Below are 20,573 nucleotides of genomic sequence, written 5' to 3' on the forward strand. Positions count from 1 at the left end.
TATTATAACTAGCTAATTTGGCGTTACTGTGTCACTGGTGATTTAGGCTCAGTACTGCGGTGCCTAGGAAGTCTCAGAGACATGATATCATGACTGCACACTAACTTGTTGAAAGGGAATAGAATAGAATAGAATTCAACTTTATTGTCATTGCACATGTCACAGGTACAAGGCAACGAAATGCAGTTTGCATCCATCCAGAAGTGCTTTAGCCATGATATAGATATATTACAAATATATATTAGCAATAACATAGATATGTGAGTATATTACAGAAATGGGTCTATTATGGTATGTTATAATGTACACGGTATGAAGTATGTTATGAATATGCTATAACTGTAAGTATGTACAGGCTGTAGTGAGTACAAGCTATGAACAGGATATAAATATGAAAAACTATACAGAAATATGAGATATACAGCTATACAGAAATGTGAACTATGCAAGTTATAAACAGTTATAGAATTAAAAATTATCGAATTGTACAGAATGATTATTTACACAGAATTATACAGTAGTGCAGTTAAGATAAGTGAAATATGTGGATAATTTCTACAGAGGCTACATAAAGTGCTAGTGGTTGTGAGTGGTGGTTCAGTCCATGTTATTATTGTGTGTTTGAGGGTACAGTTGTCCATTGTGTGTGTGTGTAGGTGGTTGTGGGTGTGTGTATGTCCAGTCCATGTGTTAACGTGGGTCAGATGTCAGGAGGCAGAGTTCAGGAGTCTGACAGCTGTGGGGAAGAAGCTGTTCCGGTACCTGGAGGTCTTAGTACAGAGGCTCCTGTAGCGCCTCCCAGAGGGCAGGAGGGTGAAGAGTCCATGTGATGGGTGACTGGGGTCTTTGATGATTTTCCCAGCCCTTTTCAGACACCGCTTCCTGTAGATATCCTACATCTACAGGAAGCACTCCTGCAAGCTCCTCAGAACACGCTCTGAGAACACGCCCGGGGATGCCATCAGGACTTGCAGCCTTGTGGACATTGATCTGAAAAAGTCAGATTAAAAAAAAACTGCAGTAATTTTTGTTTTCAGTTGCCAATGTTTCATAGTTTTTAAGGACAAACCAAAGGAAATACAAAGAGCTGGGTGGTGGGTGTGCTGTGCGCCTGGTATAAATTAAGTTGTGCAATGTTTTGTGGCCTGTAAGAGACCTTGGTTGTCAAAGATGAAAGTCTCTCTGATAAAAAACAAATATCTTGCTCTCATATTTGGCAGCCTCTGTCTGCCACCAATAAACAACGTGTGTCAAAGACACATTGTTTACATTGTTTTACTCCTGCACTACTCAGTCCAGATTGAAAAGAGAGCAATTTAAACATTATAATTTGCTGATTGGAATAATAAAGATCATTTTCCATCCCTCGTCATCACCATTCCTTATATTATATCTTTTTGTAAACTAGCCATTTTATTTTTAAGTGTTATGTTCCTGATAGGCTGGACTAGTGTGTGGCTTCCATCAGCGTTACCAGGTGGCCTGCAGTCAAAAGAGTGATACTATCTGTGTGTAGCACAGGCAGCCACACACAGAGCAGCGACTATCGGGAGGTTCGCAAAGCTGCTGCTACTCTACATGACACCACAGTGTACAGGACTCCCAGAGCTCAGATGGTTTCTTAAAATATGGTCTATCAAACCTGACATCATATTTTAGGCATTTTCTGCTTAAGGTCTGCATCCCTCATCGCAGCTTCTGCTTACTGCGCTATAACACGTGTCTTGTGATGACAGAGCAAATCAAAGCAAATCATTTAAAAAGGAAAAAGAAAAATCACAAAACACCGACAACTGGTGTACTTTTAGCCAGACAGCTACAGTAGTTTACATTCCTAATTTCGTGGCTATGGAGGCAGTCCTATTCATCACTCTAAATGGGAAGCTAGTTAAAAAAAAGAAAGGAAATCTGGACCAGGATAAAAGGCTTTTCTTTGTAAGTGTGTGAATCTTTTCATAGGCTCACTTCTAATGGCATCTGACGGAGATGTGGCTCATTGTCATGCACCCCATGGTGCCACCAGCCTGTGGTCGGCATGCAGCGCTCACTGATGTGAGCTACACCAAGACTGGAGAGAGGATCAAAATGAAAACACTGGTTTCAATATTCTTACAGAATACAGTGAAATAAGTGCCATCCAAATGATCCAAGTTATGGATGAAACCACATGGTACAGATGAGACGTATGCATATTTATCAGCAGCTGCGTAGCATAGAGCAATAAAAAAAAGGAAATTCGCAGTAAATGTCATAATTCACTGCTACATATGCAGATATATTGTTGCAAATTTATGAGTCATAACATCTCTTAATTAGCAAGAGCAGATTTCTGCACATTTCTTGATGCAATCTATAAAATAAAAATAAAATCTATAAAAGGGCTGTTTGCAATACAATTATTGCAATAAAATCTGAAAGTGCTTTCTGTGTGTTATATTTGCTTAGATTTGTCACACTATTTACCACACAGGAAACCGCTTTGATTGAGGATTTATGGTCACATTTTGTCACATTTGCTGTAGATATTTGTGTTCGTATTGTTAAATAAATAAAGCCGTCATCTGGCTATGACATTACGTTTTTACAGTCTTCAGATCATCTGAAACCAAAAAGCGCTTCAGTATAGGCGTCGCACAGTACATCAGACAGAAATGTCTGTCAGCCTTTGTGAGTGTGACATTTTCTTTGTTTCAGAAATCTAATTAAATTTTGCAATGTAAACAGCTCAGAGGCTTTTCCTCTGGGCCTCTCACTTATTTAATCAGGCACTGTGACAAAAAGCTCAAAGATATTTACAGCAACAGCCTGGGTGAGTAGTTGCAAGAGCAGAGAGGTTTACAAATTCACACTTTAAAGCTCTCCACCAAACACTTGTGTTGGCGAGGTGCCACTTCTCAAGAGGAAGCAGCCAGTGGTTTAGTGCCTTGCTTAAGGGCATGTTGATGTAAGTCTTTCAGAAAGATGAGAGCGTTCACTTACTTAGTCTGTCTTTGTTGCATGTAAATTATTCGTTTTTGTCAAGTCTGTGCAACATCCCAAGTTACTACTCACTTTCCCCATGTTCACGTATATATCTGTATACTTTGAGTTGATGCCCACGGACCTGGACAGTTGCACATGTCTTGTTTTGGCTATGCACCAGGGCAGACTGGATTAGACTGGATCAGATTTAAGATTTAATCTGGTGGTGCTATACTGAATAACACGGGAATTTGTAGCCTCATCTGCCACACTACTCAAAAACAAGTACCGTACAGCTGGAAATGGCTACGATCCCACCTGAATGATTTATTTTCACGGCGGAAGAAAAGTATGACCAGCAACAAACACTCACAGAATTTCTACATTTTTTCATTTGTTCAAAGTGTCTTCCAGCACTTGTTGTAAACACAGACATAGTAAATGCTGTCCATTTACTGTACAAAGTGTTTGTGAGGACTTTCTGTAGCAAAAGAGACTCTATCAATTTACACTGATCTATTTATTCTGGAGACACGTGGACTCGGTTTGAACTGTTCTACAGCCAAAAAAGTGTCCGTCTTTCTTTCTTTCTTTCTTCTTAACATGTAAAATCCTGTAGTTTCGGGTAAAAATCGCTTCTATTTGCCAGTGCTGTCAATTCTTCCTGTGCGCATGTGTGTGTGTGTGTGTGAGAGAGGTGGAGTTTAATATGCTTCCTTTCCTTTTCCTCTCACTGCATGACTTAACCCTGCTATGGATCACAGAGACATGACTTCAAGCTGAATAAATCAGGGTCATCGTGAAAAGAACAGGAGACCTTGAAATATCTCTCAGATTCTCTCGTAGCCCTTTCTCGCTCTTTTCAAGATCTGACAGTGAACATCTGGGAGTAGATGCAACTTTACTATCATATTAGCCGCACTGAAAAATTGATTTAAAAACACATTTATTTTGGACATTTCTTGTGTGATTTTGTGGAAGCAAGAACCAAGAGTGTCTCTTTAAAAAACAGCTGGTTGGAATTGCAGGTGTGAGTTACACATGCTGAGCATGAAGAGGGTCGTGATGGTCTCAAACTCTGACCCACCATCCACAAGTACCAGTCAGGCTGGCGCCACCGTCTGCAGCTTGGCCAAACGAGATGAGCTGGTGGGATGAGAGGTGTCTCCTGTCGTATTTATGGCCTCCTTAACCCTCCTTACCTTAACAAATAGCATTACATCACTGACCCTATTTCAGACCAACCGCAAAGCACAGCGCATGGCCAACACATTTCAACACCGTTTAACTGTCACTTGAATTTGCACCTGCCTGACATCCACTTTGCATCGCGCTGCGGGATTATCAGGAGCAGTGAATAATAAGAGATCCTCCACGTATTTGTTGTGGATTTGTCTGTGCATAATTCTGCGTATCATGACAGGCGGTGGCAGCTGCTGGAGTATGCAGTGCACTCTAATACAAAGTGATGATGATGATGAAACCAGGGTGACCTGATTTATTAGTACCCAAGCATCGGCAGGGGAGTCACAGGAAGTATTTCCATATGGATTTTATTTGGGGGGGGACTTGACATGGGAGGCTTGGAGGCCTCACTCTCTAAAAAAAACCAAAAAAAAAACCCAGGTCCATCCTTTGCATGTGGGCGGAGGGTCTAAAATAAAATCAGCTGTCACTATCTGCTTGTTGGACAGAAGTGAACACATAATACTGGAGCTGGTCTCCATCACTGACTGGGATTTGCTTTTGGGTTGGACAGACCCCGCATGCCGAGGGTGCAGTGGCCTTTCCTTTGGGATTTTACTTGCTGAGTTTTTATTTTATTGTGTTTATAATTCACCATCTTCCTTCTCTGGTAGGTAATGAGCAGTCTCGGGGAGGTATTTGTGTATGTGGAATGAATACATGATTGATTTTGACTTAAGAAATTCTGAATGCATAGAAACTTTTATGTGATACAGAACATTGTTACATTGTTGTCTTTTTGATACCTGCAGAGGAAACTATGGATTTGTGTTTGTTTGATTCAACACATCAATATTGCCTTCATGCTGAGCACCTTTTCACTCAAAATACAGGACACTGGGCCAAAATATAAATCAAACCGTGACTAAAATGCTGAATTAACGCTGAGGATTTTTTTTTATTAGCTCGAGGAGAGTATACATTCATTACTTTAACTAATTCCAAAGAGACCAAACTCTGAGCTGCTAAGCTGTTTGTACCAAGGCCAACCCTCTAGGAGATATGTCGCCAGCTGAGTGATGAAAAAAGGGAATACTGACGAGTAGTTGGGCATAAACTGATGTGTATATATGGTTTATCTTGATGTTTTTGTAAAGGAAAATCGCGTCCCCCATAGCTTTCCTCTATATTTCAAAGAGAAACACGACCCATCACACTTAAGTTTAAAATAGGCGTGATTTATTTTTGCACGGCGCCGAGATTACTTCACTTTCTTGTTATTTGAGCTCTCAGTCAGTGTCATGAGATAGCCTAAGCATGTTTTTTCTACAAATTTTTTGTTCCTATACCGTAGTGATTGAGAGTCAATGGGTCTATGGCCTTGGAGGTATTTCAGTGGGTTTTTTTGTTTGTTTTGTTCTGTTGTTTTTTTTTCAGTTTAAATGCTATAAATTGAGATTTAAAGTAACAGGAATAGCCTAATTTAAAAGTATTTTTAATGCACTAGCTCATTTACATGTTAACATTCCTCCAAGGCTAAAATAGTAGACTGGTGAGCTACAGATCAAAAATAGTCAGCAGGGAAAATAAACAAATATGCTAATGGAAAAAATAACCATTAAAAAATGCAATGATATTTAGTTATTTACTCACAGATTGCCATATTAAAGAAGTTTGTCAGCCCACTATTGAGCTTGCATATCTGAATTCCTGTTCTCTGGAGCTTGGGACTTGAATAAGAGATACTTAGGAAATGTGTGGATATAGTTATTAGAATAGGATGCTTATACAATCATAATTCATCAAAGCAAAATCTTTGTGTTGTTAGTGTTATTTCAACTTCCATTGTTAGTAATTGGTCATTATATGAATATTTTGATGTTGTACTTTCAACTGTACAGCTATAAAAATGCAAAATCTATCCTTCTTATTTCCACATCCACAGAAATGAGGTGTGAATGCTTTCTATGTCCCAGACATAGAAGGGATGCTGTTTGTCTTTTCAGCAGCGTTGCTATGTTCAAGATATTATTTGGTTTCTGGAGGCTAATAACGTTCCCAATATAAAACATTTGTAAGTTACCAGGTTATACATAATAATAACTAACACGGCTCCAGCGCACTCATGTTGCACTCCTGCTTTGACCTGATGAATAATGTAAGTGCTTTTAAAGGGGGGCAGTTCATTAATTAAAAGATACAATAACTTTTCTGCTTATGATCCTCTTAAAAATTCATTGAGATCTAAGTGATCATTTCAATGCACCACCATACACCTGAGGTACACTTCATTTCTGTTCCACTCAGGAGCCATGGGCCAACATGACAGCAAATCATGATGATGATGGAATCCACTTTGTAGAGCTGTTTATTTCCTTTTAAATAAATCCTGCACATCCACCAACTTGATGTCAGGCAACAGGTGTGCAAATGTTTTAAAGGACGTCATTTGTGGGAGCACCACCTGCATCGTAGCAGTCCCCTGTTGTCTCCAAGAATATATTTACAAATGAATGATTTTATGTGCTTTTAGTTGGAAATACTTGTACAATATTTCCTAGAAGATCAATATATAATCCATTTATATACAACTTAAATTTGTATATTTATACCCAAACTCTTGTTCTTTATGCACTAATGACAGGACAATCATCAAAGCTTTAGATACTTTTAATAATGCTTTAACTTAATTTTTTGTAGCGTCACTGTGATGTCATGTTATCCTTTAATAATTTGATGACAGCAAATAAAACACACAAATAGCAAATTCTTAAACAGTTGGCTTCTTGTGCCTTAGCTGCTGGCAGCGAAGTTTTAACCGGGGCAGGACTTCCTGTAAGATTTAAACCAGAGGAATCGGGATTCGCTCTGTGGACTCAGAGGTCATCCCACCGGTCAAGTGTGAGGCCATGTACCAGGCAACTGTCTCCAAGCGGGCAGACAACACCATCCCCAGCGGGGTACTTCAGCTTCTGCATGGACATGTCTCAGCATGTAGCTATAGTACCTGACAGACCATGCGGTATGCGTAATTAGAAACTATGATTCTGTAGTCAGTTGTATTGCTTTTTTTGCTTTCTTGTTGGAGAGTCTCAAGCTGACTGTGCTGCACTGAGCTGGTATTCCCACCATTATCATTGGTGATGCCATGCTATATTAGTGAAAGACCAGTGCAAACATTTATAAATAGAGTGGAAACATGAGACTGCCATTGCAAGGCTTACTATAGAAAAAATGTTCAAGAAATGCAGTATTATTGTTTGCTTTACTTGGCAAAAGCTTTCACAAATTGTCATGCCATTCTAAAACAATTACACAAACAGAACATAAGTTTGTGCCCGCCTTTGCGTGTGTCTGCAGACACAAAAAGCAAACCGCATTAGCTACACCATGTTTGACGGCAGTCTGTGCTGCATGCATGCCAGACAGAATAACCCTATTAAGCAGCCGTTTGATTTCAGGTCATGTAGAAGTGGAGGCAGCTAACGATATTTCCTGCTTCATTAGGTCATGGAGGAGTTGGGGGTCTGTTCCCTGCCTGGGGGACTTGCAAGTGTGAGGAAACAATTTGAGACCCAGGAAACTGCATCATCACATAATGTAACCCAGTTTCATTTCCATCACAGAACCGTGCAGGTACACATTACGCAGAACAAAGCATTACTTTACTTTCATCAGGCTGATACAAAAAGCATGAAAGCAATGCCTATGATTAAATCATTAGAACATTTTCTCTGACCTGAGCTGTTTCCGTTTTCCATCTGCATCACTGCATGAGGAACTTTGCAAGTAAAAATTCAAAATTCAGACTGAATGTTAACAGTGAGGCTCTTAGTATCTCTTGTTGCACGAGTACCAAAGTGTGTGGGCTTAAGTTACAGACACTGCTTGACATTTTTAACAGCTTCCATGAAAACCTCCCGGGCATTTTCACTTATGCTGTAGCTCGTTTTGCTAGATAGAAACTTAGAAACTTTGCAAAGCAATGGATTTTTTTTTCTTCTTTTTTTTTTTGCTATAGAAGAGCATGAGCGAACAGCTTGGCACATTCTTTGTCATCTTGCCTCCATCTGTGATTCATCATTTGAAAGTGCAGTAAGCAATCTGGTCCAACATCTTCTCTGCATGGTATACAGTTGTGTGCTATTATGCTCTGGTTGGATGGAGTTGTAGTGGAATTAGAATGGAGTCAAGTCACATCTGTGGCCATGACAAGGACAAACATATATTCATGTAGATGTGTGTACATGTGGCATGCGCACAGTTTCACCTTGTTTGAATGCCATGCCCTTTCTCTTCACAGGAAATGTCCCATTCAGAGGTGACAGAGTCAAGTGACACCAGACAGGTCCTCCCAGGCAGTCAGCAGCTAAATTTCAATCAAGAAATGATGGTAAATAATAATTCCACTCACTGTTTTCTTGCAGGCAGTGCAATAAGGCTCGCTAATGATCTAAACTCATTGATTGCTTTGTTGAGTAAAAACTGTAACTAATAGAAATCAGTTTGACTGGTTTAATAAATGTGTGTTTAGTAGTCTTTAACAGCTTGAGCAGAGATTAAAAACATTATTTTTAGTGGAAAAATGTGCGGGATGTAAAGGATGATGCTCACTTATTACATTTCTGTCTATCTCTGTGCAGTTTCCCCCCTAATTTCTCTTTACCCGTTCCCATTTTAATTGCTCACAGGTGTCATATAGCGACAACAACTTGGCATCCACTTATGAAAACCATCAAAATGAAACAGGTAGTAATGCTTTTTCTATAGGCTTTTCTGTATCAGCTGTCACTACTGTGCTGATTAAAACCTTGCCTTTGTTGTTTTTGGCTGTGCTGACTTTTAGAAGAGGATTTTCCCAGGTACACAACAAAAGAACTGAGGGATCACTTTGAAAAAACAATAGAAGAGGCCACGCCACAAAAACCAATTAAGGTAATGATTTGCACTTAACCATTAAGAACATGAAATTAAGGAATCTTTACTTTGGACTGTTTAATTGGAACTTGGAACTGTTACATTTTTTAAAGTTACATGAAGTTAAAGCTGTGTAATTCTACAGGTTGGGCTGTTTAATTGTCAAAAATACAATGGAAGCATTACTTTATATGTTTATTTATTTAAATGTAAACAAACAAACACCAATGACAGTAAGGCTCTGCAAGGGGTTGGAGGTATACAGTCTCACTCCCGCAACATACCACTGGAGTTTCTGCCTTTATTCTTTAAATGCTTAGAACTGATCTGCTGTCGAGAACTGCAGAAAATAAACATGATCTTGTATTCTTGACATATTAAATGAATAATGTGACAAGGCAATAAAAGTCTGCAGATTTTGGCCATTTGAATATTTTTAATATGAAGCAACAGCAGTAGGAAAAGTTCTGTTTGCATAATCAGTAAGCACTGAGGCAAATAACTGCTGTAGGAGATCTGCAGAAATGCTGCAGTCCTGCATACATCTCCATGTTTAAGTTGAAGGAACCAGAATCCAGTGTGGCAGTGACAGACTCTGTCACTACATTATAACACTACAGGGAGAGACAGTTGCTAAAAAAAATATTAGCAAAATAGAATATTTTTGGTCAAAATATTGATAATAGTACTGAGAAGGTGGTTGATTTAACATCTTTAGATATAGCATTAACTCTTCTTAGTGATTCCTATGCTTAAGGAAAAAAAAAAAGATGAACATCACACAGTTCCATTTATTTTAGTAAACTGTCAGTCTGCTGTGTAGTTTCACAACTCGGTCAAGAGTAATTTATATATACGAAATCATGCCAATTTAAAGGAAAGACTTACCCCCCTTGACCCTGACAATATGGGAACCCAGTCACTTTTTAGGTCCAATTGTCCCCTTGGTGCAGGGTGAGGAGAAATTTTTTCCAAGAGGCCATTCCCAGGTTCTCATGTGGCCCCTTGGAAAAAAATTATTGCTCACCATACCTTTAAAGAAATGTGTCAGTACAAAGTTTCTCTGAGTATTCATGTTTATAATATGATGATTTGTTCTTATCCTGATGGGAGTGGTCTGTACCAGGACGGCAGTATTCCCTTCCATATGTTCAAGAGGGGTCATACAGTGCTTTATTGAAATGCATGGAGATGATGTAAATCATATATCTTGACCCAATTAAATAACAGAACACTGGCTCACCTAAGATCCTAGATACTTTCTTTTCAGTAAATATGTCACTTATCTGTAATTCGTTGTAATTTGATGGATCATTTACCTGTTAATGTCATTTTTGTTCCTTGTAAAGACTGGACGTGACATCAGTCGATCAAAGTGGTCCTCAAGTGCGACTCAAAACAACATAGTGGCTAGTGAGGTGTGTGAAGCATCCCATACTGAAGAACTGCAAGACACAATGGTTGTAATGATGGATTATGAGGACTTTCCACCCCCACCAGCTGAGGATTCTGACTTCCTTCCACCCCCACCTCCAGACTTATTACAAATGCCACCAGACAGCGAAAATGTTCCAAAGTACCAATATGCACATGAACCAGCAAACCTATCCAAATACCCACTCAACAGAGAGGCTTACATCAAGCAGAGGAGTATGAATGAGCTGAAACGTCTTTACAAGCACATTCACCCTGAGGTTCGCAAGAATATTGAGAAAGAGTACTACATTGATTATAACGAAACCGAGAACAACCAGGTAGAGAGCCAGGAGTACATGTATGAAGATGATGTTGGCAGTCCTGATGATATTAATGATGAAGAATATGCAGAATGGGAGGAGATCCTTCCCGGGGACGTGCAGGCAATGCGTTGGAAGTTTGAAAACAAGCCACTGGATGCCATCAGAGATGAAATTCCAGATGACGATGAAGACAATAAGAAAATAACTCAGCAGGAAATCATTCTGGGAAAAGATGTAAGGCGAACAGCATGGATGTTTGAGACCAAGCCAATGGATGAGCTGGGCTCACAAAACACAAATTCCACAGAATACAGAAACAAATTTAATAAATTTGATAAAGGAGATGTCCGCGCTGCAGCTTGGTTGTTTGAAACTCAAACTATGGACACCCTAAACAAAATGCATAAAGAGGAGGATTTGACGAAGGAAATTGTATTCACAGAGGAGGATGGAAATGCTACCATTTACATGATTGACAATAAATTCATGGGAGTCCTTGGGCACACTGAGACCATTGATGAGAGCCACCTGCTGTGTCTGCGGTCAGTGTTAGAGGAGATTAATGGAGATGTGAAAACAGTAACAAGTACATTTGACACTCAGTTCAAATGTATTATTATGGGACAATCAAGTCAGATGCTGGAGATTAAGTCTGTGCGCAAAATTGAAACTGAATTGGAGAGCTCAATTGCTTCACGTTGGCTTTTTGATACCCAACCTCTGGACATCACAAACAGAGAAAATGCTCCTTTGAAACTTGTGTGTAGTCTTTCCATGGAGGACAGCAATAAAGGAGACTGGGGCAGGTGGCTGTTTGAGATAAAAACATTAAATTCTCTCAGTGAGTTGGAAAGCTCACAAATGGAAACGACAGAGATCATGGGAGCTGATGTGCGAAAACACTGCTTAGTGTTTGAAACACAGCCAATGGATTCTCTGAAAGATGACTCCAATGCCAGACCTCAGTCTATCGAGGAGATTATCGGGGGCAATGTTAGATCTGCAAGGCACTTTTTTGAAAGCAGCCCTCAAGCAGTCAGGAAGAACTGCCCCGAGGTTGGAAAACTTAAAAAGGCAGCAATAAGTGAAGAAATAAAAGGGGATGTGAGACACCAAAAGTGGCGCTTTGAGAGTCAACCTTTAGAGGACATAAGAGAAGCGAAGAAAGAGGTCACTCGAACAGTGAATGTCGAAGATGACCTCACACAGGAGGACGGCACAAGCTGCAGGGCAGATGTACGCAAGAACTGTTGGGTATTTGAAACCCAGCCAATGGATACTTTGAAAGATGATGCAAATGCACGTCCTTTGACTAAAGACGATGTCGTTGCAGGTAATGTCAAATCAACCAGACATTATTTTGAAACAATTCCAGCAGAAGAGTTAAAGGAGTTGGCAGAGGTGGGAAAACTGAAAAAGACTGTAGAACTTGATGAGGAGAAGGGTGATGTTAGACATCAGAAATGGCGATTTGAAAGCCAACCTCTGGAGCAGATTAGAGAGGAAAAGAAAGAAGTCGTCCGAACAATTGACCTGGAAGAAATTGATAAAGTGGATGTGTCAAGCTACAAGCAAATCTTTGAGAGCACAGATTTAAACAGCAGGAATGAGTCTCAAAAGATTCTAATAGAGGGAGTAACATCTGGCTCTGTGAAATCAAATACAGAATTGTTTGAATCTACTCCATTGTATGCCATGCAAGACAGCGCAGGTCACTTCCACGAGGTGAAAACAGTGCGTCGGGAGGAAGTTGTTAAAGGAGATGTAACAACATATAAATGGATGTTTGAAACAAAACCGATTGATCAGTTCGATGAAAGCATCGACAAATATCAAATTATCAAGGGCATATCCAAACAGGAAATTGAGTCGGGTGATGTTAAAACTGCAAAGTGGTTGTTTGAAACACAGCCTCTTGACGCTATCAAGTACTTCAGCAACATTGAAGATGAAGAAACTGTGGGTTCAAGTAAACATATTGATGTTGTGAAAGGTGATGTGAAAACCTGCAAGTGGCTATTTGAGACCAAACCAATGGACATCTTGTATGAAAGAGGGGAGGTAAAGGATGAAAACGAATCTGAAGAAATGTATAAGGGGGATGTTAAAACCTGCACTTGGCTTTTTGAGACGCAAGCACTTGATGCTATCCATGATGAGACAGAGACAGTTCTGAACACGCGCACTGTAAAACAAGAGGACATCAACGGAAAAGATGTAAGAATGGCTTGTTTTCTCTTTGAAACAGAGAAACTGGAGAACCTCACTGGAGAGGAGATGGGAGCTTTTAAACGTGTCACAGAGATAGACATTGCATCTGGAGATGTGTCTAGGATGAAGTACATTTTTGAGAATCAAACATCTGATATCACCACTTCTACATCTGAGGAAGTGATGCAAAAGCTCAAGAGAGTTCAGACCGAAGACATACAAAAAGGAAATGTTGTGAGCTGCAAATGGCTCTTTGAAAATCAATCCATTGATGCCATACACGACAGTCAAGCGCAGACGATGAGCAGCCACACAGTGAACGACGTACAAGGAGGAGATGTGGATAAGGGTCGTTTTATTTTTGAGACCTACTCCTTAGATAAAATTCAGGAGGTTTCCTCTGACGTGGACACAGAGCTGAAGAAAATCCAAAAAATTGTCTGTGATGAGGAGGAGAGGGGCAATGTAGGAAATTACACAATGATGTTTGAAACTCAGCCCCTTTATGCCATCCAGGACAAAGAGGGCCACTACCACGAGGTCACCACTGTCACAAGTGAGGAGGTGACACAGGGAAATGTTGTAGGAACGCGATGGTTGTTTGAAACAAAGCCCCTCGATGCTATCAAGGACACAGATGAGGTTTATATAATTAAATCCGTCACACAGCAGGATGTGCAAAAAGGAGATGTCGTCTCTGCTAAATGGAAATTTGAGACACAGCCTCTTGACAAGATTGCTGAAGAAAAGAAGCCTTTAATAAAAACAGTAGAGGACATTCAAGGGGGCGACGTAAGAATGAATAAGCATCGCTTTGAGTCTGACACTTTGTCACAGGGATGTGTTCGAACTGTTAATGTGAGTGAAATTCAAAAAGGTGACGTCAGAACTGCTAAGTGGAGATTTGAAACTCAGTCCATTGACAAAATCAGAAGTATGAGCTCTGAAAATTTGATTGAAACTGTTAAAAAGGAGGAGACTGCAAAGGGAGATGTTAAACATTCAGTCTGGCTGTTTGAGAAAAATCCTCTTGACCACATTAAAGAGGCAGATGAGGATGAGGAGGCAAACATGCCTCAAGAGGAGATCCCCAAAGCGGATGTAAAGACAACAACTTGGCTCTTTGAGACGACACCAATTGACGACTTTAATGAGACAAAAGTGGAAAGGACGGAAATCCTGGGCAAGAGCGTCAAGGGAACTCTCGAGGAACTTTATAGTCAGAAAATGGTGAAATCGAAGGGAATTCTCATTGAAACTGATGAAATTGGTGACGTTAGGATGGCAAAATACCAGCTAATGAACAAGCAGGCTCCTGAGATTCAACGAGAGGAAGTAATCAGGGGAGATCTGCAGACTATCATGATGAACCTACTGAACAGACAGGAAAGACAGGATCAGCAGATAGTCATAGATTCAGAAGAGAAAGGTAATGTCAGCTCAACGGTACAGCAATTATTTAGCCAAGAAAGAGTTAGCACTGTTGAAAAGGAGGAAATAATACGCGGTGACATCCAGGAGGCTATAAACAAACTTTTCAGTGAGGATGGATCAGCAAAACATGGAATACTCATCCAGGAGGATGAAAAAGGAGATGTACAGATGACATTATATTCGCTTCTAAATAAACAAGAAAACCTTTCTGCTGAAAAAGAGGACATTGTAAAAGGGGATATAAAGAGTGCTCTTCAAAGGCTGTCCAGCCCAGACAAGTTAGATTGGGCAGTGAAGATAAGGGTAGATGACACTGAAAAGGGAAATGTCAGCTTTTACTCTACGTGCATTGAATCTGGGGCTGTGGACTATCTTAAACAACTCCAGTTAGAGCCTGATGATACTCTGCCTGAAACAGCAAAAAAAGAAGTGATTGTTGGGGGTGACATCAAGGGCACAAAACTCATGCTTGGCTGTAATCAAACTCAAATTGAGCGTACAGTTGAGGATGTTATACCGGGTGATGTTCACAACACAGTCAAGGTTTTCATGTCAGAGCCAGCTGCCTCATTGGAAAGGATCCAAAAGGAGGAAATTGTGAAAGGTGACTTAAGAGCTGCTTTGAATTCATTGTCTGAATCAGTGAATCAGACAGTCATTGTAGAGAAAGAGGAGGTGGTGAAAGGCAACATACCGAAAGCTCTACGGTGTTTGGAAAGGGCTCAGAAGAGGCACAAGGAGGTGGAGAAGCCAGATATCATACCAGGAAATATCAAAGGGACTCTAAGATCTCTTGAGAAATCAGCAACATCAAGAGTTGAAACTGTTGTTGAGGATTTAGTTGCCGGAGATGTGAAGGCAACAATGAAATCTCTGGAACTGGCGAAGCAAGCAGTGAAGGAAATTGAAAAGGAAGAAATTGTGAGGGGTGATATTCAGACAGCAATGCAAAGTCTACAAGATGCATCCAGTGAGATGAAAAAGTGTCAACAGGAAATAGATGTTCAGGGTGATGTCAGAGGGACGATTCAGCTCTTCATGGAGTCCCCACCTACACAGAGGGTGCAAAGAAGCTCAAGCCTCGAGGGTGATATAAAGGGTGATGTCAAGATGTCAATTAAGTCATTATATGAGACTCAGGAGCAAAGCCAGCTGGAGAAAGAAGAAGTGATAAAGGGGGATGTAAAAGGCACTATTAAATCACTGCTAGAAACAGCGCAGCGTGAAACTCCAAAAGTCCGTCTGGGAGCATATAGAAGAGTCAAGCAGAGCCCACCCATTAAAAATCTTAAAACTGATGCACAAAGAAACATACAGAAGATTAAAACGGTAAATGTTGTTGAAGCACCAAAAGAAAATCACACCATCTCCAATGAAACCATTACAAAAACATACACTATGGAGCAGTCGGCTCAGCAATCAACAACTGTTGTGGACCACAAAACTATTACCCAAAATCACGGCATCAAAACATTAAAGACAGAGTTTCGTAACCTTAAATCTAACCCAAAGGCCATGATAAAACTTGGTAAAAACAAAGTCAAAACTGATGTTTACGTCTTAAAGCCAAAAGCACCAGAAGCTGATCTGCCTCTCCCACCGCCTCCACCGGTGATAGATACTGATCTTCCTCCTCCTCCTCCTAGTCCTCATCCTCCTTCCGCTGATACTGACATCGATCACCTCCCTCCTCCACCACCACCACCACCGCTAACTACTGAGCAGGACTTCCTCCCACCTCCTCCATCTCAACAAGAACTCGAGACCATGCCAGCACAACCAATTCATCCTTCACCAGCAAAGGCAAAAAAGATGACAGTCAAAAAAGTGAAAGCTCCCGTTTTGCATCCAGTGCCAAAGCTGGAACCTAAAGTAGAATTCAGCAAAACACAAGAGGTGGAAACAACTACTGAGAAACAAATGGAAATGAGCCAAAACACATTAAAAACAACAACAACGCATACATCAAAAACTATTTCACATGAGATCCCTCCTCCTCCAGAGTCACCACAGCCATTAAAGAAAATTTACATTGCTCCCATGAAATTTACTCCTCCGCCATCTCCTCCTCCTTTTATGAGAGGGAAAATGAGCAAATTTAACACACCGTTAATAAAAGCTGAAGAAAAGTACCGGAAGCTGAGGGAGGAAAACACACCACCAACCACTCCATCGCCCACTTTTATATATGACTCAGTCACCTCTGCTCTCCAAATGATTTCCACTGAAGATGCAGAGCAGTCAAATGGCATCAGCTCAGAAATCACACAGGGCAGCAATGCAAAGATACCAGTGAGTGTTCATTCAGAGTCACTGTCATGTAATCTATCTAAGCAGATCATAGCCACAAATTCAACACGGAGTAATGCAAGTGAGAATATCCTCACAGATTCCACAATTTTATCTTCTGCTCAACAGCAAATCGCCTCTAACGAGTCTTCCAAGGTTGTCTCTATTCAAAAGACCACATCCACTTCAGCTGTTAGACAACAGATGCATACAACTATGCAGAAAACTGTTTCCTCAAAACAGTCTGCTCAATCTGTCAAGGTGGAAAAAGTGCAGACAAAAGTAATTGACGTTGCAAAAACAGACAGCACAGCTAGTCGTACAAAGAAAGACTTGAAAAGTCAGAAAACAAAGGTGTCCAACAAATCTGAAGAAAAACAAGATGAGAAAACCACTGCCCAGAAACCTGACATAGAAACAATGCATGACCTGTCCAAAAAGGAAACCAAGGAATCCAAATCATTGGACTATATCAACAAGAGCAAAGCTGATCCTTCACCTTGTATGAAAGAAAGCATTCCTAATCAGCTAACGGCAGCTGCTAATGCAAATGTTAAAACAGGCAAGCCAAACCAGAAGGCGAAAAAGAGCAATAAACAAGAAAAGCAAGCAGAGGTAAAATCGTCCAGTGAGACTGAGAAACAGAGTGTTTCACAAGATTTCAAAGTGGAACCTGCTGAGGTGAAAGTGATCGATGAACCCAAAGACATAAAGACAGAGTTAAAGCAGGAGATTAAGAAAGTTACTCCCTCTCCTCCTCTTCCACATCCTCCCCCTGTTGGTGTTGCTCCACCTGCTGTTATTGTAAGTACTGACAACCAATCAGAAACCAACAACACAAATCCAGTGAAGAAGAAAAAGAAGTCAAAAAAGTCTAAAGGGGTTGCACAGTTAGGTCAAGGTAAAGATATTCTCACCGACTCAAAGACAGAAGTTATAGAAACCAAGAAAACAACATCTGAGAACACTCAGCAAATGCAAAAGACAACTGCAGTCACCCAGATTCACAAAGTAGAGCACATAGAAGTCAAGAGAAAAGTCGTTACCACAGACAGCACAGATGATCAGGATTCCACACAGCAAAAAACTGTTCAAAAGCATGTAGAAGGATCTCAAAAAACAGGTTTGACAGCTACTCAGCAGAGTGGGAAAGAACCACCAAAAGAAAGTATGGATGTGCCAATTACAGTGACTGGCGAGTCAGAACAAAATGAACCGATTAAGTCCACAATAGCACAAACAGAGGAATCTCAAAAGCAGGAGGTCCAAATGTTAATCTCTCACTTCACAGAGATGCAAAAGGCTTCAGAAAAGACCGATGCAAAATCTGCAAAGTGTTTGCTCAATCAGGAAAGAAAATGTGAACTGGAGGGATCTGAAGATGCAAAGGATGCTCAAAAAAGTACAGATATTGTTTCCAATGTAAGGAGATTAGCAGAGGCCAAGCCAATAGATCTAGAAGATGAAACCAAGGACAGGCGTGAAAGTGAGCCGGCATCTGAGAGAGTGGTTTCTGGTGCAGCATCGCCAAAAATATCCAAGATCAGCATCGGTTCAGCCAAAGTTGAGAGCCAAACCAAAAAAGAATCCTCACATGAAAAAAAGAAAGAAGAAGTGGGTCTGTCCAAGTCCGTCGACCTTCGAGCTCCCTCACCCTCACTCAGGACACGTTCTCCGTCACCGACATTCATCACCATCGAGTCCAAACGGAGAACTGACTCGCCCCAGAGAGTGACGCCATCACCCACCCTCCTGCACAGGCCACCCACACCTCCCACACCGCCGCTACGCAGGTGTGACACTCCAACATCACGTATCACTAGAATCACACCTTCTCCAACTTTTGACAAAGCTGAAAATTTGGCTCGACTTAAAGACACAACAGCCAAGCTCTCGCGTGGCGTCACCCCACCACCACTATTTCCCAGCCCAATCCCAGAAAAGAAATCTGAGATTGTGGAGCCGCCTGCTTCGTTCCATCGACAAATCAAAACCGAGTCCCAGGTTATGGAGGCTTCAGGGATACCGATGGCAACGGAAAAGCCCCGAAAGAGTTTATCCGAGGAAGTTCTGCAGGCTTGTGTTAATAATACAGCAGTAGAGGATAAAGGTATCATTTCTCAAGGTTTGAGTGCAAAAGAAATACAAAGTAAGTCTGAGACCCATATGCCATTGGGTCAAAATGACCCAGATCTTGGTGAAGCTTCAGAATTATCATCTGCATCTGTCAAAGAGAAGAAAGAGTTTTTTGAAGAGGCTCAAAAAGCAGGAGTTAATAAGATCTATGTGCGCAAGGAACCGATTGCTATTCCTGAGCGACTGGGCCCAGACGTCAGTGAGTGTGAAGCAGAAAATAAGAACAAAGAAAAGGATGAGCTTCCCAGGGCTGACTTGTCGAGTCTTGTAAACAAATTTGCATCACCAGAAGAGAAAACATATATCAGAAAAGAGCTTATCCCACTCACGGAGCGCCTTTACAATGACTCCAAAAGCAAAGATTGTGACAAAGAGAAAGCAGACGGCCTGGAACAGGAAATGCCATCTTTTGACATCCAGGCTATTAAAAATGTTTTTGAACTCGGTGAGCAAAGTTCTTTATTCAGAGAAGAGATAAAGGATCAGGAGGAGCTTGTGTCAAGCCTGAGTGAAACAACAGCAGACACTTCAAAGCAAGAAAGTCCTCAAGAGACAAAGGGAGGCTCAAGGCAGAGCACTCCCCTCCCTGTGCAGAAAAATGAGGTAGGAACTGTGCCAGCCGAACCATCAGCCCTCTCTGAAACCGAATCAATCACAGAGCATTTCTCACATCTTGATGAATTTGGTAACAAGGTCACCGGAACAAGGACAGCTGTCACTGTGCACTCTGACAGTGTGTCAACCCTACCCAAAGCTCCTTTCTCCTATGCTGATGCAGTGAAAAGAAAAGCTGCTGCAGCGAGGCGAACAGAAACATACGATGAAGATGCTACAGAGAAGTTGCTGAGGAATTTCCATAAAACATGGACGGAGAGCGAGACAGTCTTCAAGAGTCTTGGATACAGTGTTTCTGAGGAAACAACATCGCAAATTGTGTCGCACCAGACGAAGATTGCCTCATCTGGTAAAAAATGTGTGGCATGAAACAGCAGAAACTAATGGCATGGATTACAGATGGCTTTTCTTTAAAAATCAATTTGTGCCGCTGTGTTGGAAAAGTATAATTTCTACCTGTTGTATTGTTTGGATTGTGCAGGCAGTTTACAGCCAAGCTGCACTATGAAATGGTCCAAAATTTACTCTTTAGATTTGAGTTCATGTGCATCAATTCTAATCTTTTTTTGTGTGCATGGGCACCATAATTGCTTCTAACACAGGCAATGAGGTAGGCAATGAGGTAGCATAGTTCATCAAAGTGGTTTAAAAAGTAGTGCAGATTGTTGCAACAGTGCAAATCTCATGTCCATGTAGACAAACAAATAGACCACATTTCTGAAACCCATCTGAGTGTGCTAACATGCTCAAAATAGCAATGCTGGCATGATGATGTTGTTTTATTTGTTTCATGCTAACAAGAGCAAAACAATAGTGCAGCTCAGGTTGACACAAATGTTTTTGGTATTGCATCTGCTTGATCATAAACCAAAAGATTATATGAAGTAAAAAATAAAGGCTTTTAAAGCTTTTCACTAACTATGCTTAAGGACAGCTTAAGTGCTCTTTGTTATAACAGATTATCACACGGGGATGTATGTCAGTGTAAATCCATCCAATCTATTCAGTACAATAAATGCACTGAAAAATGTTGCAATGCAGTGCGCTTCACATTTAATCACTTCAAACATTAACATGACCAGGTTA

General features: G+C 40.7%; 1 protein-coding gene across 2 annotated transcripts in view; it reads left to right on the forward strand.

The window, feature by feature from the left end:
- The first annotated feature begins 4,622 nt into the window (after positions 1-4,622).
- Positions 4,623-20,573, forward strand: part of xirp2b (xin actin binding repeat containing 2b) — a 19,579-nt gene continuing 3,628 nt past the window's right edge. Inside the window, exons 1-7 of one of the 2 annotated variants that reach the window (XM_005723644.2) lie at positions 4,623-4,816; positions 6,944-7,106; positions 7,654-7,782; positions 8,450-8,539; positions 8,838-8,895; positions 8,993-9,081; positions 10,413-19,836. In XM_005723644.2, coding sequence (XP_005723701.1) covers positions 7,056-7,106; positions 7,654-7,782; positions 8,450-8,539; positions 8,838-8,895; positions 8,993-9,081; positions 10,413-19,836 — 9,841 coding nt within the window. In that variant the 5' untranslated portion in view covers positions 4,623-4,816; positions 6,944-7,055. The other variant, XM_013908370.1, reaches the window with a different exon arrangement.

The sequence above is a fragment of the Pundamilia nyererei genome, unplaced genomic scaffold (genome assembly GCF_000239375.1).
Source record: "Pundamilia nyererei isolate P.nyererei 1_Seehausen unplaced genomic scaffold, PunNye1.0 scaffold00009, whole genome shotgun sequence".
Lineage (NCBI taxonomy): Eukaryota > Metazoa > Chordata > Actinopteri > Cichliformes > Cichlidae > Pundamilia > Pundamilia nyererei.